Genomic DNA, 24657 nt, shown 5'->3' on the forward strand with positions numbered 1-24657 from the left:
AAGGAACCTCCGTACTGTTCTCCATAGTGGCTGTACCAATTCACATTCCCACCAGCAGTGCAAGAGTGTTCCCTTTTCTCCACACCCTCTCCAGCATTTATTGTTTCTAGATTTTTTGATGATGGCCATTCTGACTGGTGTGAGATGATATCTCATTGCAGTTTTGATTTGCATTTCTTTAATGATTATGATGTTGAGCATTCTCTCATGTGTTTGTTGGTAGTCTGTATATCTTCTTTGGAGAAATGTCTATTTAGGTCTTCTGCCCATTTTTGGATTGGATTGTTTGTTTTTTTGTTATTGAGCTGCATGAGCTGCTTATAAATTTTGGAGGTTAATCCTTTGTCAGTTGCTTCATTTGCAAATATTTTCTCCCATCCTGAGGGTTGTCTTTTGGTCTTGTTTATGGTTTCCTTTGCTCTGCAAAAGCTTTGGAGTTTCATTAGGTCCCATTTGTTTATTTTTATTTCCATTTCTCTAGGAGGTGGGTCAAAAAGGATCTTGCTGTGATTTATGTCATAGAGTGTTCTTCCTATGTTTTCCTCTAAGAGTTTGATAGTTTCTGACCTTACATTTAGGCCTTTAATCCATTTTGAGGTTATTTTTGTGTATGGTGTTAGGGAGTGATCTAATCTCATACTTTTACATGTACCTGTCCAGTTTTCCCAGCACCACTTATTGAAGAGGCTGTCCTTTCTCCACTGTACATTCCTGCCTCCTTTATCAAAGATAAGGTGACCATATGTGCGTGGGTTTATCTGCCTGGCTACTTTTCTAAAAGTAAAGTTAAATGATAGTGAAATATATGTTTTATTTTCTGTAAGGCCCATTGAATTGGAAACAATGTATTTTAACAAGTGTTTAAATTTGAATTTTAACTATTTCATAGTGTATATTTAAGAATAAACAGTTGCTGTTTCCAGTGTAAAATGTTATATTTATTATAAACTTATGATTGTTCTAGTTGTATAGTTTCTTTATGGGCGTATGTTTTTAAAAATATTTATTTATATATATATATATTTAAATTTTTGGCTGCGTTGGGTGTTCGTTTCTTCGCGCGGGCTTTCTCTAGTTGCTGTGAGCGGGGGCTACTCTTCTTTGCAGCGTGGTAGCTTCTCTTGTTGCAGAGCACGGGATCTAGACAGCATGAGCTTCAGTAGCTGCAGCACGCGGGCTCAGTAGTTGTGGCTCGCAGGCTCTAGAGTGCAGGCTCAGTAGTTGTGGTGCATGGGTTTAGTTGCTCCGTGGCATGTCGGATCTTCCCAGACCAGGGCTCGAACCCGTGTCCCCTGCGTTGGCAGGTGGATTTTTAACCACTGCACCACCGGGGAAGTCCTGCGCGCGCGTGCGCGCGCGCGCACGCGCGCACACACACACACACACACACACACACACACTTTCAACATCTTTATTGGAGTATTTTCTTTACAGTGGTGTGTTAGTTTCTGCTTTATAACAAAGTGAATCAGTTATACATATACATACGTTCCCATATCTCTTCCCTCTTGCATCTCCCTCCCACCCTCCCTATCCCATCCCTCTAGGTGGTCACAAACCACCGAGCTGATCTCCCTGTGCTATGCTGCTGCTTCCCACTAGCTATCTATTTTATGTTTGGTAGTGTATATATGTCCACTGCACATATGTTTTTAACATCTAGACCTATATGCAAAATGTAAAATAAATACAAGACTAGTGTCATATAGCCAAGTCCGTCCTTTCTAAGCTACCTAATGCCTTATTAAAGAACAATGAACCATTTTTTCTTTGCTTCAATTTAATGATAACAAAAATGTAATTTCTCTGGTGTCAAATTATGCAATAGCTTCCTATATTTTGATTTGAGAGGAGTTTAGTAAATTATTTTTAAATGTTTCTTAGCTTTTATATTTCATGGATAACGGAAAAGTGTGACTTAGCTGAAATATGATGTGTGATGCACTCACCTTGTTCCATCACAGCCATTTGGCTCTTAGTGGTGAAGTGGAATGTGAACTGTTCTTCCTACAAACAAGTGCATTCATTTATGCTGTTTAACTGGGACTGATGACACTCTGTGATGTTAAAGAAAAATGTGGTCATCATGTGGAAGCTTCCCCACAGTGTAACTTGCATTTTGAAGAAGTTAATCCCAGTTTGTTTTTAGATGTTTTATTTTTAAAAAAGCTGTTTCTCGAGTAGAATATTGTTAAACAAATGGTAAACACCATAAACTGTAATGCTGTAGCATTCCCCTTCAGCTGCCTTCTCCTTACAGAAAAGAAGCCACCACCTCTAAGAACAGTAAAAAGAGAAAAACAGAACAAAAGAAAAACCCCCAGAAAACAAAAGCCTTTTTTAATGTGGGAAAACTAATGGCTTATTTAGCATTTTCCTATAGCCATTTTTGAAATCTCACTTAAATCTTCCATCATGGGTTAGAATGGGCTGTGTTTCTCTTAGAATTTGGTCTTATCTCTATATTTGGCTCTATGGTTTTGCATAATGTTTTGAATAGTAATAAATAATAACTTGGTCCGTTTTTCATCTTGTGTTATGTATGGACTTCAAGAAATACTTTTCCCTTTTCAGATCTGGCAGATTAAAAATAAATAATTAAATAAACTTTATATTATCTAAAAGTAAAAAGGACAAAGGAAAAGATGGAATGAAAACTGAAGTAAATTTAGGTCTGTTGAACTTGAAATGCTGTTGTGTATACTACTAACACCAATAAAACCTAAAGCAATCTAGAAAAAAGGTGTTAAAGATACATTTCCATATTTTTGGTAAAATAATTATTAAAATTGAGAAACCATGGATAAATGCGGATGTTTTGGCTTGGTTAAAGTAATGTAAAGTAAATCTGTAGTTACATTTTACTTTGATATGGAGTGATGGTCCAGTAATTTTGATGATAGTAATATATACATCCTGTAACTTGAATTATTACATTGTCTGTAAATACCTCTAAAGATGGTGGTAAAGCTTCAAAAATTATTGAACCTGGCACTCAGGAATGTTAGGAAAAAGAAGTTTTATCTATTACCTTGTAGGGAAAAATGTAGGCAAGATGTGTTATGAATTGTGTTTTCATGAAGAGATCAGTATTCTTTGGTGTTTTTTTCTTAAGTCCAGTGAAAAATTTAGAAGTCAGATATCTAGTTGCTTATAATAAAGGTCAGCAACCCTTCCTCACTGCTTAGTGCCATTCTCCAAAGGAAACTTTAAATTATTTGTGTGGTTTTTGTGACTAAATAATAAGCTTATTTTATGATTTATCAATTTTACATTGATTTCTGCTCTGATAGATGAGGATTTGGTTCATTTTTTCTACTTACCCAATAGATGTATCACTTTTAATTTCCCTGTTCTCTTTGCAATTTATGTAATATAATAGACTTTTTCTTCATGTTAATATAGATTGTCTACCTTGATTTCCCAGGAGTAAAATTGAAGCTATTACTGCTTCTACTTTTCTCTTCACCTTTCCTTTCCCCTTTATGCCCCTATGTCTGTCATTTCTACTTTGGCATTGTCAAGGTTGAGAACATTTATACTGTTTGCCTGTGACTTGGTTTTAATAGTTGGAAATTGATGAATAGTTTCTACATTATTGTGATGGTATAAATATTGTTCACAGCAGAGGAGAGTACAATTACATTTCCTGTATTGGTTCTTGGTTTTTGAGTCTGTAATTGCCTTTTTTCCTGTCTTATTTGTCATTGTTCTTTCTTCCATGTTATCAGCTTTCCATGCTATTTTTTTTTTTTTTTTTTTTTGCGGTACGCGGGCCTCTCAGTGTTGTGGCCTCTCCCCTTGTGGAGCACAGGCTCCGGACGCGCAGGCTCAGCGGCCATGGCTCAGGGGCCCAGCCGCTCTGCGGCATATGGGATCTTCCCAGACCATGTGGGATCTTCCCAGACCGGGGCACGAACCCGTGTCCCCTGCATCGGCAGGCGGACTCTCAACCACTGGCTGTTTGTTTTTATTGTTGTTATTTTATGTATGTGAGTACTTTTCCCCCTGAGGAAAGGCTTCTCCTAGTCTTTTTCCTTATTATGGACTAGATGTTATCTAGACCTGTTACATGTTGTTCCTTGCATCACTTTGTTGGACTTTGCATCACTGCATTTGCACTTTGGCTCTGCTCTTATTGGATCTTTATTCTTTGAATTACTTCCTTGTTTTAATGCAGTACATCCCTCACAGAAATTTCTAGAAAGAATATGTGGAAGATACAGTTTTGAATTCTGGCATATCTGAAAAAGTCTTCATTAACCCTTATAGTTGACTGGTGTTATTTTTATTCAAGCCAAACTAAGTTGAAAATTATTTTCCGTCAAAGCTTTGATTGCATTGCTCCAATGTCTTTTAGTATCCATTGTTGTTGTTGAGAAGTCTGATACAGTGTGTTTCTTGTTCCATTGTGGGTGATGTGTTTTATCTTCCTCTGTGGAAGCTCCTTAGAGCTTTCTTTCTGTCCTTTTTAAAAAGAAATTTCTCAAAGATGTTTAGAGGTGGTTCTTTTCCATTATTATTAAACTAAAGACTCATTTTTTTAATTCTTGGGAAATTTTCCTATTATTGCTTTAATTCTCTTTATAATTCCTTTTAGTTGGTTATTGGGCTTTATGTATTCATGCTCACTCCTCCACCCCCATCTTTTTGTCCTTTTGTTTTTCTGGGCATTTCCTCTATTTTATTCTAAGACTCTGTAATTTTACTTAAGCAGTCATATTTTAAATTTTCAAGAATTCCACCCCCCCCCACGCCCAGCATCCTTTTTCTATTTTATGGATTCATAATCTTCTTGAATCTCTTTGAAAATGTTAATAGAGGTTTTTTTAAGTCATCATCCCTCCTCTTATCTGTTTGCTCTAGGGTAATTGTTGTTTATCTTGGTCTCATTTATGTTGTAGGGTTTTTAATCATACATCTGCTGATCCTTGTCACTCATATTTAAGACCTAGTAGAAGAGCTCATGGTGAGTTCTTGGTGGGAATTAATGATTAGCTTGAAGTTGATAACCCTTTGTATTCTGACATTTAGGAGTCCATTGTTTTACCCCAGAGTGCCAACCCTCCCCCTACTCTTTTCCCCAGTTTCCTTCCCCAGACGATGATTCTTTTTTTTTTAAAGAAAAGATCTCTCCATTTTATTTTATTTTTTAAATGATAATTCTTTTCCTTAAAAAATTTTTTAATACTATTTCAGTGGGCTTTTATTGAAAGGAGATAATGTGTGTATGTTTGATCTGCTATTTGAACCAAGAGATTCTCCTTGAGCTTTTAAGCTGGACTAGACCAAAGCTAATATTCACATGTGTATTTTATCCAGTGTTTCAGAATGTGTTAGGTTGTAGAAATATAATGGGAGCTTTAGGTTGTATATGTGTTCTGGGTGTTTAGAAAAGAGAGTACTCACTTTGTGTGTTGGGCCTTTTACAACAGGTGGAGGAATAGGAAAACTGTCACAAAAAAGTTATGAATATGATACCTGCTGGTGAAAATATTCAGATAGCTCAGGAGAGTATGATTAATTAAATAGTGTAAGGCCTTTTTCCCCTGTCTTCTGCCCTGTATTTCAGAGAGAATTATTGTGAACTCTATCTTGTATCCTTCTTGACTCTTGCTATGCATATATGTTTTCTATTTTTACATAATGTGCTTACATTCATTTTCACACAGATGGGATCATTTTATATGTATTTAAAAAAATTTATTTATTTGGCTGTGCCAGGTCTTAGTTGCAGTATGCGGGATCTTCGTTGCCGCCTGTGGGATCTTCGTTGAGGCATGTGGGATCTTTAACTGCGGGCTGTGGGATCTAGTTCCCTGGATTGAACCCGGGCCCCCTGCATTGGGAGCACAGAGTCTTAACCACTGCAGCACCAGGGAAGTCCCCTCATTTTATATGTGTTGCTTTGTGATTTTCTTTTGTCACTTAGTTTATCTTGAACATTTTTCTGTTTTAGCATATATACATCAATATCATTCTTTTCAAAAACTGCCTAATATTCATCCAGCTGCTGCAAATTAAGGGCTTTGCTTATGCCAAGGAGTGTTCAGGAGTGTTCTAGATTCTGGGGATTCAGTGGTACACAACGGAGATCAAGCCCTTTTTTTCACTGGACAAATACTTCAGTAGTGAGATGAACAAAATAAATGTATTCCTTATCATTAATTTCAGACAGTGAGAGGTACCATAAAGAAAATAAAACTGTGGTAATGGTATTGAGAGTGTCTGTTAATGGTTCTGAGAGACAGTAATGCATGTAGTGAGGTTGTCAGGAAGGTCTTGTTGAAGTGATGATATTGAAATAGACCTGGGTGAAGTGGAGGCAGTTATGAGAAAATTCAGAAGAACACGGTTCATTGTGAAGCCCCCAAAACAAGAATGAGTGTGTGATGCTCAAGGGACCCTCCTACCTCTCAAAATAAAAGGCTGGTGTTACTGGACATTCAGGAGAGCTTACGAGATCACATCTGAGAGGCCGGCAGGAGCCTGATCACGTGATGCCCTGCATGCTAAGGGCAGGATCATGGTAAGGGGCAGGAACTTTATTCTCAGCGCAGTGGAAGCCATTGGAGGATTTTAAACCAACAAAGCTATAGAAGTAATCTTGGCAGGTATGGCTTTGAGTAGGCTTGTGACAGAGGAGAAAGGTGATTAGATTTTATATGTGTTTTGAAAGCTACTGTGATAAGGTCTGCTAAAGGATTTGATGAGGGGAGTATGAGAAAAAGAAGTAAAGCTGTTGTCTAGAATTTTGGCTTCGGCAACTTGGGTGGATGGTAGTGTCACTTAGATTATTAGAGAGCCTAGTGGAAAAATGGGTTTGTAAACTAGATTGGAGTACCCTAATTTATTTAACCATTCCCTTATTGATGGTCATTTAGTTGATTTCCAGTTTTATTGTTATCTTTGTAGTGAACATCCTTGTGCTTGTATAGATTTACTTGTTGGCATATTTTAGAAGGTAAATTCCTAGATGTAGAGATGTCATATTAAAGAGTACTTGTGTTTCAGGTTTTGATAGTTACTGGCCGATTGCCCTCCACAAATGGAGTATTGACTTAGACTCCCACACAGAGTATGTGTCTGTCGTCCCCCGCCCCGCATCCTTGCCAGCAACATATGCTGGGTGGGGCTGGGGTGGGGGGACAGGGCATACAGTTCTGAAAATGGGAGTTGTAGTTCTAATAGAATTTTTCTTTACTAAGTCACCTAAGTACTCTGTTCCCAGAATGAAAATCAGCCCTCATCCTTTTCTTTTTTGTATCTCCGAAGTCATAACATGTCTCTGGCCATAGTTTGTTTCTTCCAGCTACCAGTCATATAGTTGTTGGTCAGTCCTTCTAACTTCGGTGACATTTATGAAGCCTTTCATCATAATTATGATAATGATGAACATAAAGACTGTTCATTGTTTAATGTATCCTATCCTAAATGTGTCACATGTGCTGTATTAATCTGTTTAGTCATTACCAACAATCTAAAAGTAAATACTGTTACATCTCCAGTGTTTTCAGTGGAGAAAACTGAGACAAAGGACTTCTACCAATCTTTGACTGTCTTTTCATTTTTATCTTCTTTTTCTGTCAGAGTGTATCTTTCTGATAAGTTTGGCACTGTCACTTGAATACCTTTTTTCAGTCATTATGGGTCAAAACAGAAACACAAAATAAGTGGCAGAAAGAGAGGTGCAGGTGGAGTCAGTGTGTTGCAGAACACATTCAGTTTGGGAGGAAGCTCTGCTTGTTGGTTTCTGGTGGTCAAACTGCCTAGGTTCTAATTCTAGCCTTATAATTAAGCTGCTACTTGATTTGGGGCTGATCACTGGTCTTTCTCATAGCTCAGTTTCATCAACTTTAAAATGGAATAACAGGACTTCCCTGGTGATGCAGTGGTTAAGAATCCACCTAACAATGCAGGGGACACGGGTTCAAGCCCTGGTCCGGGAAGATCCCTCATGCCGTGGAGCAGTTAAGCCTGTGTACCACAGCTACTGAGACTGTGCTCTAGAGCCCAAGAACCGCAACTACTGAAGCCTGCATGCCACAACCACTGAAGCCCATGTGCGTAGAGCCCATGCTCCGCAACAAGAGAAGCCACTGCAATGAGAAGCCCGCGCACCGCAATGAAGAGTAGCCCCTGCTTGCCGCAACTAGAGAAAGCCTGGGCGCAGCAATGAGGACACAACGCAGCAAATAAATAAGTAAATAAATAAATATTTAAAAACCTGGAATAACAATAGTACATATTTTGTAGGGTTGTAGTGGGCAATAAATAATGCATGTAAAAGTGGGTAGCACATGGCCAGGGCAGAGTAAGTACTTCATCAGAGTTAAGTTAAGTAAATATAATTTACATTACTGGTCAGGAGTGAACAGTCTGTCTAACATTCGGAGCATGGGGAAAAAATACAGGCAATGGAATATCACACTCTTATGAATTGTATGTTCATGTGTAAAGTTAAAGAAATAGTAAATACCACTAGTGTTTTAGTGAGTGAATTGGGATATACATGTATTAAGCTTTTATGTTTCTGCTGGGGTGACATATTATTCCATGGTTATTTTAATTTGCATGTCTTATGATTGAGTTAAATTGAGTGTATTTGCCACTAGCATTTCTTGTCTTTTGCAAATTGCCTACCTATGCCCTGTACCAGGTACCTTTTGACTTCAAATAACAAAAACCTTAATTAAAAATGGCTGAAATGAGTCAGATTTCACTTCCTATGACCAGAGTCCAGGGGTATTTCAGTAGCCTGATGAAATTATCAAGGACCCAGATGCTGTCCCCTTTCCTGCTTTTTAAATTTCAGCTTGGGAGGAATCAGGCTCCCTGACTTCAGACTATACTACAAAGCTACAGTAATCAAGACAGTATGGTACTGGCACAAAAACAGAAAGATAGATCAGTGGAACAGGATAGAAAACCCAGAGATAAATCCACTCACACATGGTCACCTTATCTTTGACAAAGGAGGCAAGGATATACAATGGAGAAAAGACAGCCTCTTCAATAAGTGGTGCTGGGAAAACTGGACAGCTACATGTAGAAGAACGAAATTAGAACACTCTCTAACACCATACACAAAAATAAACTCAAAATGGATTAAAGACCTAAATATAAGGCCAGACACTGTACAACTCTTAGAGGAAAACATAGGCAGAACACTTTATGACATAAATCACAGCAAGATCGTTTTTGACCCATCTCCTAGAGAAATGGAAATAAAAACAAAAATAAACAAATGGGACCTAGTGAAACTTAAAAGCTTTTGCACAGCAAAGGAAACCATAAATAAGATGAAAAGATAACCCTCAGAGTGGGAGAGAATATTTGCAAATGAAGCAACTGACAAAGGATTAATCTCCAAAATATACAAGCAGCTCAATATTCAAAAAACAAACAAACCAATCCAGAAATGGGCAGAAGATCTAAGTAGACATTTCTACCAAAAAGATATACAGATGGCCAGCAAACACATGAAGGGATGCTCAATGTCACTAATCATTAGAGAAATGAAAATCGAAACTACAATGAGGTATCACCTCATACCGGTCAGAATGGCCATCATCAAAAAATCTATAAACAATAAATTCTGGAGAGGGTGTGGAGAATAGGGAACCCTGTTGCACTGTTGGTGGGAATGTAAATTGATACAGCCACTCTGGAGCACAGTATGGAGGTTCCTTAAAAAACTAAAAATAGAATTGCCATACGACCCAGCAATCCCACTACTGGCATATATCCTGAGAAAACCATAATTCAAAAAGAGTCATGTACCACAGTGTTCATTGCAGCACTATTTACAATAGCCAGGACATGGAAGCAACCTAACTTTCCATCAACAGATGAATGGATAAAGAAGATGTGGCACGTATATACAGTGGAATATTACTCAGCCATACAAAGAAACGAAATTAAGTTATTTGTAGTAAGGTGGATGGACCTAGAGTCTGTCATACGCATTGAAGTAAGTCAGAAAGAGAAAAACAAATACCATATGCTAACACATGTATATGGAATCGTAAAAAAAAAAAAGGTTCTGAAGAACCTAGGGGCAGGACAGGAATAAAGACGCAGACCTAGAGAATGGACGAGGACATGGGGATGGGGAAGGGTAAGCTGGGGTGAAGTGAGAAAGTGGCATGGACATATATACACTACCAAATGTGAAATAGATAGCTAGTGGGAAGCAGCTGCGTAGAACAGCGAGATCAGCTCCGTGCTTTGTGACCACCTAGAGGGGTGGGATAGGGAGGGTGGGAGGGAGATGCAAGAGGGAGGAGATATGGGGATATATGTATATGTATAGCTGATTCACGTTGTTATAAAGCAGAAGCTAACACACACATTGTAAAGCAATTATACCTCAATAAAGTTAAAAAAAATCTTCAGCTTGTTGAATATTCCCTTCAATAATTCACTTAAATAATTATTGAACACCTATAATTTACCAGGAGTAGTCTGTAGCTATGGGAAATAACAGCAGTGAGCAAAACAGGCCATGTTTACTGCCCTCTGAAAGCTTACAGTTTGGTGGGGGTAGGGGAGGAGGCGAGCAAGGAGGTAGAATGTTCAGTAAGATGTTAAGTGTTTTTTTTTTAATGTGGAAATATGAAACATTTATTTTAGGTATCAGACAAGAACAGAACTAAGTAATCCAATTTTACTGCAGCAGTATAAAAATCATGCCTTCACCACAGTGTAAGATTTAAATGCATCTGCACAAGGGTACACATTATGGAAAATGTAGTAAGATTGCTGCTGCCTGCCAAGTACTTCCAGTCCCTACCCAGGTCCTACTGCAATACTGGTGTCTCAGTAGTTTCATGAAAGCAAATCATTAAAAATAATAATAATAAAGCAATTAAAAAGACAAATCAAAATGCTTCAGTGACCATATATCCAACTCAAACTTTATCTACTTAAATGATCTTCCCACTAATAAATCTTTATTTCACTCAAACTTGAACAATAAACCTTCCATACTGAAGTATCTTCCTTGCCTAATTAATTCAAAGGAAAAAAAAATGATTAGTAAAGAAAAATGTAGTAATTAACACACCATTTTAATTTGTTTTAAATATTTTTAAGGTTTAAAAATTGTTTAAAGTTTTTAATTTCTAGGAAGAAAACATGATCTGAATGAATACCCTAATGGCAAACCACTGTAAAAATGTTTCAGCTGCATTTGGGGCAGAGGGGTAGGGATTATCTTCAAAGCACCCTAGCTTTCTTCCTGAGAAGGTCAGAGGTACACTGGTTTGTATTATTGCGACATCCATTAGGTGATCTAAGTTGCTTTTCCTTCAGCAGGGGCTTTATTTGTCAGAAGGGCATTATGCTTGACCTCCAAATGTGGCCGACAGTTTACTGATGAGATTCATAACCTTTGAGTTGCTCTGATATTTTGACGTATTTGCCGGGTTCTGAGCCACATCCTGGAAGGCCACCATAACTTCTGGATCCTGCATGGCTGCAAGAACCTCTGGATCACTAAGAATTTCATTGAGCCCAGGCATTCCTGCCATTCCAGGCATGCCCCCTCCCATTCCACCTGGAAAAGAGCCGCACTGAGCCCGTGATTGTCCTCTGGCCTCTTCCTCCCTCGGGGCTCTTGCGTGTTCTCCCTGAGCCTTCCTGACCCTTTCTGTTCTTTCTTTGATCTCTCGCTCTTCACGTTTTTGCTCATACTTTCCCCGATGTTCAGCAATTTTCTGGGCCCTTGGTTGAACTTCTTTCAGCATTGCACTAGCATCTTCATCATAATCCGTCTTATAGGCAAGGGCTAGATCATGAGCAGCTTCTTCCCAGTGGCCCAAAAGTCTGTGTGCTTCCCCTCGCCACTTGTGTGGCTGAGCAGAATCAGGATTTACTTCAATAGCTCTGTCACAGTCTCGGATGGCAGCATTTGGCTTCTGTAATTTGATGAAGACACTTGCTCTCTTGCCATACAGAATGGCCAAACGAGGATTTAGCTTGATGGCATCTGTGAACAAGTCAGTGGATTTCTGTAGGTCACCATCATTTAGGGCATCAGTGGCAGCTACTTTTTTATCATTTGCCTGATCCATCATCTCCTCAGTTATCTCTACACTTTCATCTCCCATTTCTTGAGGGGCATCAGTGTCTGGTTCAGTCACACCTTCATTGTCAATTTCTAGATCACTTTCCTCACTTGATGGTTCATCTGTCTTTATGTTTTCCTCCGCCTTCTTACTATCTTTTTTCTTCCTTGGTATTTTCTTCCAATTTAGTTTTATGAGTAGCAGGTGGTATTTTACCCCCCATGCTCTCCACCCACTCAGGAAGCGCATTTCCTCCGTGTGCAGAACGCTTGGGTCCTGCTTGCACATTTTCGTGAAGGCTCGAAGCTCGCTCACTTTGCGGGGGGTCCATGGTCCGGAGGCAGCGGGCGCGGTGAGGCTGCGGCCTGATTCCAGGCCCAATGTTAAGTGTTACGGAGAAAAATAAAGCAATGCAGGGGGAAGGGCGAGGCTGAATTGGGTTATTTTAATGACGTGATCAGGGAAGGCTTCAATGCAGTGACCTTTGAGTGGAGTCTGAAAGGTAGTAGGAGTGCAAGGGCAAGAGGTACGGTGGAAGAGCATCTCAGACAGAGGGCCTCTCCCGAGCACACAGGCCCGGGGCAGGAGTGAGCTGGCGCCTTCAAAGACCTGGAAGGAGAGCTGGGGCGGGTGGCAGAGCTGAGTGATGGCTGGCAGAGAGGGGGGGCAGGAAGTCAGAGCGTGCAGGGCCTTGTAGACCATTGTGAGATCTTTTGGCTTTTATTCCCGGTGAGATGAGATACCTTTGGGGGCTTTTGAGCAGAGGGCAGACCTTATCTGACTAAGACTTTGAAAGGTTCATGCTGGCTGCTGTGTTGAGACTAGGATGAAGGGGATAAAGGCTGAAGCAGGCTTGGTAGTTACGAAAATATTGCAAGCAGTCAGGTGAGAGGTATTTTGGAAAAAGATAGACGTCAGAGAAGTGATTCTGTATATATTTTGAAGGTAGAGCTGAAAGGATCTGAAAGGAGTTGGGTGTGAGATGTGAGAAGAAGAGAGGAGTGATGTTAACGTTTCTGGTAGCCCATGTGACCAGCGCCGTAAAGATGTGGTCTATCTCTTCGTGTACGTCTATTTTATTTGGAACAAAAACCTTTCCTGGATGCTCTCAGCAGATTTCCCCTTGGATCCTCTTGGCTGTGATTGGCCATGTATTCCTGTTGTAGGTACAAGTGAGGCCGGGAAAGCCAACATCTGTTCCTCTGAGGCCTTATAATGGGAGGTGGCCTCTGACAGCAAGAACAAGTTGGTGGGGGTGGGGTGGGGGGTGGAGTGGCTGCTGGTTGGGTAACAGTAGTGGCATCCGTATGTCACTGCCCACTTTTCTGTTGGGTTGGTCATCCTTTTAAAACATTTTTTTTTTTTAAAGTGACTCGTAAATACTCTTTGCATGTTAAGAAAATAAGCTCTTGTAATAGTAGATTCTAAATATTTCCAAGCCATATATTTTAATGAGGTTTTTTACTCAGATCAGTTTTCTAATTTTGAAATAATGAATCCTTTCAAAGTTACAAGTGGGGGCAGGTGAATGCGGAGACTGATGCATAATTTATAGTTTTTCCTACTCTAGGTGCGAGTGTCATTTTAACCTGAATGCTGGCTAGTCATTCTTTATAAAACTCGTTTGGGGTCTTGCAAGGGCAGCAGTGGGGTGGATGGGAAAAACAGAACCACCTGATTCCTCTGTGCCCCATAGATCTCTCTCCTGTTACTGCCTCCTACCACTGAAGATGTGCAGCTTCATCAGAGGCAGAGTCTTCAGTAAGGTTTTCTTCTTACAGTTTCTTCTTGCTTCTCTCTTCAGTGGTCATTGTCTACTGACTTCTCCCTCCCTCACTCCCTCCCTTCCTTCACCAACAAAGCTGATAACTGGTTTATTATAACAAGAGAATTTTGTTTTATTATATGATTAATTGTCCATCCTCCAACATGGGGGGCGTGTGCTCTTCCTCCTCAGTCACAGCAGGGTTTTGAGCTTCACCTCCACTGCTTACTAGTGGTGTGACCCAGACCGCTTCATTGCACAGCTCCCTTCCTGTTGTGCTAGGGATGGCATTCCCATCAAACACAATGCAAATGCTGCTTCCTGGAGTTGTACAGTGTGGTGGTTCTGATGTGACTTGAGGCAAGTTAATTCAGCCCTGAGTTTTCAATGAGATCATGAATGTGGAATTCTAAGAACACTGCCTTTAAGAGACTTAAGAGGAAATGATGAACAATTCCATAGCCCTTCGTTTTTACCTTTGACTAAGGGTTGATTACTAATAACTAATCAAGTGGAGAAGTAGGGTCATTGTGAAGTAGCTGTGAGGTATTATGGAAGGTATATTGTAAAAACCTCTGTTTTTTCCCCCCTCTGCACACGTCATTGTTAAAAAAACCGATTGTGAGTATACGAGTTTGGATCGTTTCCACAGTTCAGCTGGAGCTCTCAGGCCTTTCCAAGGCTCCCTTGTGTTGATGCATGGGGTGGGGGTGGGTACAGATAGGTGAGGTACATTTACAGTTGTTGCATGATAACTTCTTATCAAGGCATAGCCAAGAGAGGGAATTCAGTGCAAGCAAGTGAAAATATATTTAGTTTTCTATTTCCAAAGTGTTCACTTTAATATACTTTTGGTAGGATATTAGAACAATTTCTAAGTTCCAAGTTCTGTGCTTAAAATCAGGAGATTCTCTAAGGAGTCACTGGTTTAGTTTCTGTACCATAATTCAAGTAGAGTTACAACACCGTTAAAGTAGTTGTTGGGAGTTTAGGGATTTAGGGCTCAAAATAAATACACATTCACTTATGTCCTTTTTTGTGCGGGATACTTTTTTGGGGGAATTGTTTAAGTGTAGATTTACAAGGAAAATCAATTTAGTGCATATTAAATACAGTGTATGCCTTTTGATCAAAAGTTGCCTAGAGGAATGTTTTTCCAGTAGGTGCGGAGGGGAGTGTAATCGTAAATAAGATTGTTTTATTCTTTTTTTAGAGTTTGGCTGCGTGCGGGACCTTTTTAGTTGCGGCATGCGGGATCTTAGCTGCAGCATGTGGGATCTAGTTCCCTGACCAGGGATTGAACCCGGGCCCCCTGCATTGCTGCATTGGGAGTGCGGAGTCTTAACCACTGGAGCACCAGGGAGGTCTCAAGATTGTTTTATTCTTCTTTTTTTTTTTTCCCCCGGTATGCGGGCCTCTCACTGTTGTGGCCTCTCCCGTTGCGGAGCACAGGCTCCGGACGCGCAGGCTCAGCGGCCACGGCTCACGGGCCCAGCTGCTCCGCGGCATGTGGGATCTTCCCGGACCGGGGCACGAACCCGTGTCCCCTGCATCGTCAGGCGGACTCTCAACCACTGCGCCACCAGGGAAGCCCAAGATTGTTTTATTCTTAATGAAGTTATGTCTTAGAGCAAGAGAAAGGTACATAAATTTTTCCTTATATTGGCCCTGTATTATAATTTGACTTAGAACCTTGTAGCTTTAGATTTGTAGTGATTACTAACCACCTGTCACTGTGCGGATCTGTAAAGACTCCATGGTGAGATGAATGTATAGGAGAAGTGTAGGAGTTACGTGCTAGTGCGTATCTAGGCAGAAGGAGCAACTTAAGGATTGGTGGCACAGACCTGCGAAATTGCTCGGACCATTTGTAAAGTGTTCAGTGTTAATAAAAATACAACATACTGTATATCATCGTTCCCACATTGAATTTAACCATAACTAATGATACAATTGTGGCTGTAAAGCAGTTGTCTCCAAACTTACATTTGTTTTCTTTTTCTTTTTTAAAAAATTATTATTTATTTTAAAAAATTTATTTATTTTATTTATTTGGTTTTGGCTGCATTGGGTCTTTGTTGCTGCACGCGGGCTTTCTCTAGTTGCGGTGAGTGGGGGCTACTCTTCGTTGCGGTGCGTGGGCTTCTCATTGCGGTGGCTTCTCTTGCTGTGGAGCATGGGCTCTAGGCATGCGGGCTTCAGTAGTTGTGGCATGAAGGCTCAGTTGTTGTGGCTCGCGGGCTCTAGAGCGCAGGCTTAGTAGTTGTGGTGCACGGGCTTTGTTGCTCTGCGGCACGTGGGATTTTCCCGGAACAGGGCTCGAACCCATGTCCCCTGCATTGGCAGAGGATTCTTAATCACTGCGCCACCAGGGAAGTCCCAAACATATTTGAATCATGCCTCCATTAGTAAGAATTTGAATCCTTGCTCTCAACATCTGTATCCTTTTTATTTTTCTTTTTGAAATAAATAGTGTACGTCTATCACAGTCCTTATATTAATACGGGTTGCTAAACTTTAGGAGAGCTAAATTTCACATTCCTTATTAATCTCAAGTTGTAGGATTTGCAGGCCTGTGATTGGGACATTTAAGTGTGTTATGTGCATTCTGCTTTGGAGACCACTACTCTAAAAGACCATGGTATAAAGAAGATACAGAATGTTCGTTTTTCTGCTTTGAATGTTAAGTGGTATGTAGTGTAGATGGGTGGGATAGAGAGAGTGATGATGAGTGGAATCTTTGAATCCCGAAGAGGCCATTGGAGGAATCAGAGTATTGGTGAAATAAAAAGTTTGAGTTCTGGGTCTGCATTCTGTGAAGGCTGTAAATGAATATTCATGTCTCCTTAATGTTTATTTAGTATCCACTGTGCGCCAGGCACTCTTCCCAGCAATTTCATATATGTTACTTAATCCACAACCCTTTTACTGATGAAGAATCCAGCTTGTTAATTTATGTAAGTGGGAAAAAGCCAGAATTTTTCCAGGACTTTGACTCAAAGCTCTTTGTTTTTCTCTTTTTACTACAGCTCTTTTGAGGAGCTCTAAAATCTAGTTGAGGAGTTAGGAGAAATAGACATTCGACAAAGTGTTAAAGAGGAAATTCTAAGTCCTTGGAATAGTGACTGTGTTTCTTGGGTCAGAGCTCTGTCTAGCCAAGTGCATACAGAAGATGTTTAATATATACCTGTTAAGCATTCAAGGACTCTTAGTATCAAGAAGCGTGGGATTTTAAGACATGTGGACTTAAGTCTCAGTACTTTCCATTTCCTAACTGTATGACCTTGACCAGTTACTTAGCCTCTCTGAGCCTGAGTTTCCTTATCTGAAAAATGGGGGACTCAATCTCAGTTGCACTGGGTTGTTATGAGAATTAAATGATAATGTATAAGGTGCCTAAGTCACAGGGTCTATTATGTGTTACCTAGCTTCTATAATGACTGAACACAAACACAGGAAGGTTCTGTACTTGTTATAACTGTTGGTTCTCTAATCTCCAGGGAGATGTGTAACAACAGTGCTCTCCAGTTTCTACCTCCACCAGTTCCTTTTGGAGCTGGTAAAAATTAAAAATATCGTATTTTAACATAGTACATTATTTTGTTTCAAATGATAAATAGTAAGATAAAATGTAGTTTTTGTGGCCAGTGTATGGTAAACTCTGATGTCTAGGATATTTTCTTATATCATTTAATTTAATGGTTTTTTTTGGGGGGTGGTGGTGGTAAATACAGGCCAGCGTGAAGAAGAAAATGAAAACATCCACAACTTCACTGTTCACGCAACCCTTGCTGGCTTAAAAAAATTCCATGTACGTGATTAAGAAATTTAAATTCTATAAACCAGAAGCCCCCTCTATTAGCTTGGGTGTCATAAAAAAATACCACAGACTGGTGGCTTAAACAACAAAAACTTATTTTCTCACAATTTTGGAGTCTGGAAGCCCCAGATCAAGGTGTCAGCAGGTTGAGTTTCTTCTGAGGCCTCTCTCCTTGGCTCGCAGGTGGCTGCCTTCTCACTGTGTCCTCACCAGGTCATCCCTCTGTGTTGTCCGTGTTCTCATCTCCTCTTCTTTTTTTTTTTTTAATTTTTATTTCTTTTTTTTTTTTTTCTTTGCTGTACGCGGGCCTCTCACTGTTGTGGCCTCTCCCATTGTGGAGCACAGGCTTGGGACGCGCAGGCTCAGAGACCATGGCTCATGGGCCCAGCCGCTCTGCGGCATGTGGGATCTTCCCGGACCGGGGCATGAACCTGTGTCCCCTGCATCGGCAGGTGGACTCTCAACCACTGCGCCACCAGGGAAGCCCTTATTTCTATTTTTAATTAAAAAAAAAATTTATTTATTTAATTTATTTATTTTTGGCTGTGTTGGGTCTTTGTTGTGGTGCGCGGGCTTCTCATTATGGTGGCTTCTCTCGTTGTGGAGCATGGGCTCTAGGCATGCGGGCTTCAGTAGTTGCGGCACGTGGACTCAGTAGTTGTGGCTCGCGGGCTCTAGAGCACAGGCTCAGTAGTTGTGGTACACGGTCTTAGTTGCTCCACGGCATGAGGCGTCTTCCTGGACCAGGGATCGAACCCGTATTCCCTGCATTGGCAGGCAGATTCTTAACCACTGTGCCACCACTGTGTGCCACTGTGTCCTTCTTAAAAGGACATTTGTCATACTGGATTCGGGTTCACTCTAACACACTGTTTTTAACTTCATTACATCTTTATAGGCTGTATCTCCAGATACAGTCACACTCTGAGATGCTGGGCGTGTGGGCTTCGGCATGTGAATTTGGGGCGAGCACAGTTCAGCCCGTAACTGCCCTACCCTTGAAACTGCTGGTGACTGTTGTATTTATATAGTTCCAGAAGAAGTTCCTGTTCGTATATCTGTGAGCATATGAAGTTATATAACTATGGGTAATTAAATTAGTTTCTTTGAACTTAATGTGAACAGTATACATAGCAGCAAAGAATTACTACTGTAGGTTTGTGCTAGGTTGGGGAAATCAACTTGTTATATGGAACCAGACGTGATGGTATATTTGTGTGTGTGTGTGTAGTATATATGAGTTTATGTAAATACCAATATACGAAAGCCTCTTTAATGTAAAGTTGACTAGTTTCATGTTTGTCTTAAGTCCTTGACGAGCTAAAACTTTTTGTGTGTGTGTCAACCTATGAGTTTGATTTATTCATTCAGTCCTTACTGCGTACTTACTGCTGTGTCAGGTATTCTGTTAGGCATTGGAAGTATGCAGCATCATAAGATGAGATCCCTGCCAATCAGCCCTAAAGTTGGGTGAACCAGCAAGGGTGGTGAGACAAGTGGAGATATGGACAGGCTTCTGAGTCCTGAAAAGAGGAGGAGCTCTTTGTACCCTGAGACTTACACAACGCTTTTCTAGAGGAGGTAACACTAAACTGAAGCTTGTAAGGACCGTCCAAGGAGTATTTCAGGCAGAGGGAATAGCACATGTAAAGGCAGAGAGTTTTGAAGGGGATGATAAAAGGTTAAATATGGTGAAAGTATAACATGGAGAGGAGCGACAGTAGATGAGGCTGAGCTGGTGGCATAAGTTGCATCATGAAGGGTCTTTTATGCCATATTAAGAAGTTTGTGGGGCTTCCCTGGTGGCACAGTGGTTAAGAATCTGCCTGCCAATGCAGGGGACACGGGTTCGAGCCCTGGTCCAGGAAGATCCCACATGCCGCGGAGCAACTAAGCCCGTGTGCCATGAGTACTGAGCCCGTGAGCCTAGATCCCGTGCTCCGCAACAAGAGAAGCCACCACAATAAGCACGCGCACCACAACGAAGAGTAGCCCACACTCTACACAACTAGAGAAGGCCCGCGTGCACCAACAAAGACCAACACAGCCAAAAATAAATAAATAAATTATTAAAAAAAAAGTTTGTATTTCTTTCTTTCTTTCTTTTTTAAGAAGTTTGTGTATCTGTCTCTAAGGCTTGCAATATGCCACCACTGAAGGATGAAAGAAGGGGAGCAGCATCGTATTTGCATTTTCAAAGTATCTGCATTGGTGTGGAGGAGAAACGAGGGAGATTGGAAGTGGTTGGGTGTTGGCAGGTGAGAGAGGAATGACTGCCTGGAAGAAGACAGTTCGGGGGATGACAGAGAGGCAACAGACTGAAAAGAGGTTTCAGAGGTAGAATTAATAGGACTTATTTAGGAAGGGGAGAAAAGTGAAATGATTGAAGTTTCTAGGCGGATGGAACAGATTTGGGTAGAAGTCAGATGATGACAGGTTGAGTTGTGGATCTGTTGAACTAAAAGTGCCTATGTTCCATTCAAGCGAAGATGCTCACCGGGAATGTGGATGTGTGGAGGGTGGGTGTGGACTAGAGCCCAGACCCGCTGTGAAGGTGGGAGTTGAGGGCATAAGAACCTGTCTAGTGAAAGGAAGCAGTTGGGAGCTGTATTCCAGGGAGCGTTAGTATTTTCACTGGTGGTCAGAAGGAAACACCGTAAAGTTGGCCAGCGAAGCCAGGAGATAGATTTCTAGCAGGTCTGTGTATGAAGTAGTGTCGGTTGTTCTAGGAATAACTGTGGGGTGAGATAAAGATGACTTAGAGAGTGTCTGATGGATTTGACTATCTGCTCTCTGGAATAGTGGGTTTGTTAACCAGATTACAGAAGGTTCTGTGGTGAATTAGAGACAAGAGAAAGAATAGGCACGAATAACTGACGAGACTTTCTAAAGAAGGTAACGTGTATGGTATCAGAGAGGAAGGAAGCGGGGCTCAGGAATGATGGACATTTAGAGGTAGGTAAGGCTAGATTTATGGGAGGGAGACAGTGGCAGGAATGGTGGTAGTGGGGAGAGGTTAAAGGGAAACAAAAAAGGGAGGGCATTTTGGAGTAAGGGGTTGACTTGGGATCCACAGCACATGCTGTTGGTAACTTACGTAAGCACACGTAAGGGAGGATACCTCAGTATTGCACTCATTTGATTTTTAAAATGATGCTACTGTGAATGTTTTGGTGAGCTTTTATTCTTTATTTTTTCCTCCCCTACTAAATGGCTATCTTGGATAATCTCTTGAGTGTGAATTGGAATATCCTCAATTTGTCTCAGGACCAAAGATATATTCTGGTATCAGGAACTAGGTTTTTTTTTTCATTTTCAATTATACTTAAGTAGGAAAAGCTGAATTAGTGAACCTGTTACATGGCGTTGAGATACTTTTCTGGTGATGGGGAAAGGAATCTAGCTAGCACTCTGAGTTAGCCTGTTACACTGGGGAAGAAGGTAGTTGTATAAGCTTCCTAGGGCTATTGTAACAGAGTACCAGAAACAAATTTACTGTCTCACATCTGCTCCAGGCCTCTCTCTTAGTTTCTGGTGGTTGCTGGGCAGTCCTTGGTGTTCCTTGAGTTGCAGCTGCATCACTCCAGTCTGTCTCCATTGTCACAAGACCTTCTCCCTGTATGTCTGTGTCTCTTTGTCCAAATTACCCTCTTATAAGGACACTGGCCATACTAGATTTAGGGCTCATCTTACTCCAGTATGACCTTATCTTAACTTGATTACATCTGCAAAGACCCTATTTCCAAATCAGGTCACATTTCTCAGGTTCCAGGTGGACATGAATTCTGGGGACAGTATTCAACAAAATATGGTAGTTTTAGAAATGAATTTCTAAAATGAAGTTTCATGCATCAGCTAAAGTTGTAGAGCAGGTTTTATAATACTAATGGAATTGTCAAAGCAGGCCCATTAGAATTGTTTTAACCTATTTAGGGCTTAAGTTTCTGTGATTATACGTTTTTAGTATTGTAAACCAATTCAGATGAAATCCTATAAATCTAAATCCGAATTATAAATTAAAACTTCCCCACTTTTATTATTTTTAAGTGTAAGAATACCATTATTACCAAGGAGAGATCATTGAGGATAATCTTTTCTGATGAGAAAATGATGAGAAATGCCATTGTATGTTTTAAAGTAGATGGTTGTAAAATGCTTACTGTTGGGTTCCCCTCTGTCCCCCAAATACCAGACTGGTTTGTGAAAAAAATAAACCTTTTTATTCTAAATCTAGTAGTAAAAAAAGAAATTTAACCTAGTCTGGGTAGATACCACCTGAAGATGTAACTCTTTTTTTTTGTTGTTGTTGTTGAGTTTCTTTGTACATAATTTCTGCTTTTTTCTTGTGTTTTCAGTTTTCAGGGATGGTAGAAAGGTACATTTTCTTCATCGTCTTGCCTTCTTTTAAAATTTATGTCAGGCTTCATCCAGGTCTTTCTGCTGTATTTTAGACCGGTGCTGTCCAGTAGTGCTTTCTGTAGTAATGGAAATGCTCTATATCTATGCTTTTCACTGTGGTAGCCGCTGGAAATGGAGCTGGTGGGACTGAGGAGCTGAATTTTAATAGTATTTAATTTTAATTAATTTAAGTTTAAATAGTCACATGTAGCTAGTAGCTACTGTGTTGCTCAGCCCAATTCTAGACTTCTCTCCGATTTCTCTCTCCAGTCCTGCCTTCCTTTTCTCTCAGGTGGTCATTAGTTTGGGGTCTGTCCTACCAAAATTTTTTTGGTGTATATGTAAGAAATACGTGCACGTGTTTGAATATTTACTGGTATTAAAAAAATACATTTATGTATTTATTTATTTTTGGCTGCGTTGTGTTTTCATTGCTGCGCGCTGGCTTTCTCTGGTTGTGGTGTGCAGGCTTCTCATTGCAGTGGCTTCTCTTGTGGAGCACAGGCTCTAGGTGCACGGACTTCAGTAGTTGTGGTACACGGGCTTAGTTGCTCTGTGGCATGTGGGATCTTCCCGGACCAGGGCTCGAACCCGTGTCCCCTGCATTGGCAGGTGGATTCTTAATCACTGTACCACGAGGGGAGTCCTGTGTGTGTGTTTTTAAATGTATTAAAAGAGATTTACTTACAGATGTGTAAACACATGTATATACGTGTATATGAGTGAAATTGACCAAATGATATATTCATTATAAAGGGCTACATTTTTTTTCCCTCCCAACCTGGACGCTTCACTCTACATATTATGCTAATGTGGGATTTGGGGAGTTTGATCAGTTTACATTACTGTAAATCATAGGTATGTCTTAAAGTATTTCTAATTCTAACAGTACACGTCCTCATCATAAATTCAAACTCTAACAAAAGGTATAAATCACAAGTGCAGGTCTACTCCTCTGAGGTAATCACTGGAAACTTTCTTGTATTTCTTTCCAGATGTTTTTCATTTGTAAGTAAGAGATGTATGTATGTAGGAAAAACAAAAAAAGGAAAGATATAGGTATGTATTTTTTGAAAACAAATGGAATTATGCTGTAAACACTGTTCTGTAACTTGCTTCTTTTGCTTAACAGTGTATCTTGTACATCTTTTCATAGGTACATGTTGATTAATAATGTAGGTACAATTCAGTGATAATTGAAATAGTGTTTTTCCATTTACTGAATCCTATTTTTTTTTTAATTAGTTTTTTTTTTTTCGTTGCACCGGGTCTTAGTTGCGGCATGCGAACTCTTAGTGGCGGCATGCATGTGGGATCTAGTTCCCAGACCAGGGATGAACCTGGGCCCCTGCATTGGGAGCGTGGGATCTTACCCCCTGTGCCACCAGGGAAGTCCCCCTGAATCCTATTTTTAAAAGTTACTAATATTATTAAATCATGTTATATAATTGTCAGTAGGGATGGCTCGGGTAAAATCTAATAGGAAAGGCTGAATTAAAATTTTAAACTTGTGGGACTTCCCTGGTGGTCCATTGGTTAAGACTCTGCACTCCCAACGTCAGGGACACAGCTTTGATCCCTGGTCAGGGAACTAAGATCCCACATGCCACACGGTGTGGCCAAAAAAAAAAGAAAAAATATTTTTTTGAAAACTTGTACTATATATGCCTATTTGCAAGCATAACGGAGTTTGGTCTTTTTAATGTACATGGTCTTTTAAAAATATCTTATTCTGATGTCTCTTGTAAAACCCCACTTAAACTTTTGGGAGCTGATCTCTATCTTTTTGCTGTAAGATAACACTGTTCTGCAGTTATTCTTCTGAGAGTGATTTTTCTTTTTAAAGGAATGCATAGCAAAATTCTGTATTAAATGTGTTCACTCCTGGTTCCACTTACTGGTCTTATGATCTTAGAAGATGCTTAAGAGCCTGAGCTCTGTATTAATGCAGTGCTAGTTCAAATCCTGGGTGTACCACTTAATAATTAATTGTGTGACCATGATCCTCTCCCTGCTTCAGTTTTCTTGTCTGTAAAATGAGGAGTGATGATTGATGTGATGGGTCCATAAAAAGTACTGTGTTAGTTGAAATTATGACAGCTGCTGTAACAGATAAACCCTGAAATCTCAGGGGCTTAAGAAAATAATAGTTTATTCTACTGGGACTTGAGTCAATCTGTTCTCTGATGTCTTCTACACATGACTTCCAAGATTGCCCTGGGCATTGATATCCACCTGGCAGATGGGGGAGGGAGGGGTGCAGGATTGTGTGGGAGCTTTGGAGGTAGGGCCTGGGAGTAGTGAAGAGGTATCCAGCACTTTTGCCCACATTTCATCGTCAGGAACTCAGACACATGGCAGGGAGGTTGGGAAATGTAGCCTCGCTGCTTGCCCAGGAGGACAGGGAAAATGCGTTTGGTGAATAGCCAGCCAGTCTTTGCAGTAAGTACTCAGCCTAGAAGATGGTTCTAAAGTTGTTGTTAAGCAAGTCACTTTACCTCTTGGTGGGGGGGGTTCTGTGTTTCCGTCTGTGAAGGTAGGAGGGTGGTGATGATGAGGGGAATGGTTAACATTTGTTGAGAACTGCTATGAAGCACTGTTTT

General features: G+C 40.4%; 2 protein-coding genes across 2 annotated transcripts in view; one reads left to right on the top strand and one right to left on the bottom strand.

Annotated features, from left to right (window-relative positions):
• KMT2C (lysine methyltransferase 2C) overlaps positions 1-24657 on the top strand; it is a 294229-nt gene that overhangs the window by 26037 nt on the left and 243535 nt on the right. The gene's annotated exons all lie outside the window — the stretch shown is intronic.
• On the bottom strand, positions 11151-12388 carry LOC132524058 (hsc70-interacting protein-like). The gene has a single exon (XM_060155879.1). The coding sequence runs from the start codon at positions 12357-12359 to the stop codon at positions 11343-11345; it is 1017 nt and encodes a 338-aa protein (XP_060011862.1). The 5' UTR covers positions 12360-12388; the 3' UTR covers positions 11151-11342.

The sequence above is a fragment of the Lagenorhynchus albirostris genome, chromosome 8, assembly GCF_949774975.1.
Source record: "Lagenorhynchus albirostris chromosome 8, mLagAlb1.1, whole genome shotgun sequence".
Taxonomy (NCBI): Eukaryota; Metazoa; Chordata; class Mammalia; order Artiodactyla; family Delphinidae; genus Lagenorhynchus; species Lagenorhynchus albirostris.

Bases quoted from the DNA above. Each gene is read 5' to 3' on its own strand.
- LOC132524058 (XM_060155879.1), bottom strand. From the start codon at position 12,359: ATGTGCAAGCAGGACCCAAGCGTTCTGCACACGGAGGAAATGCGCTTC.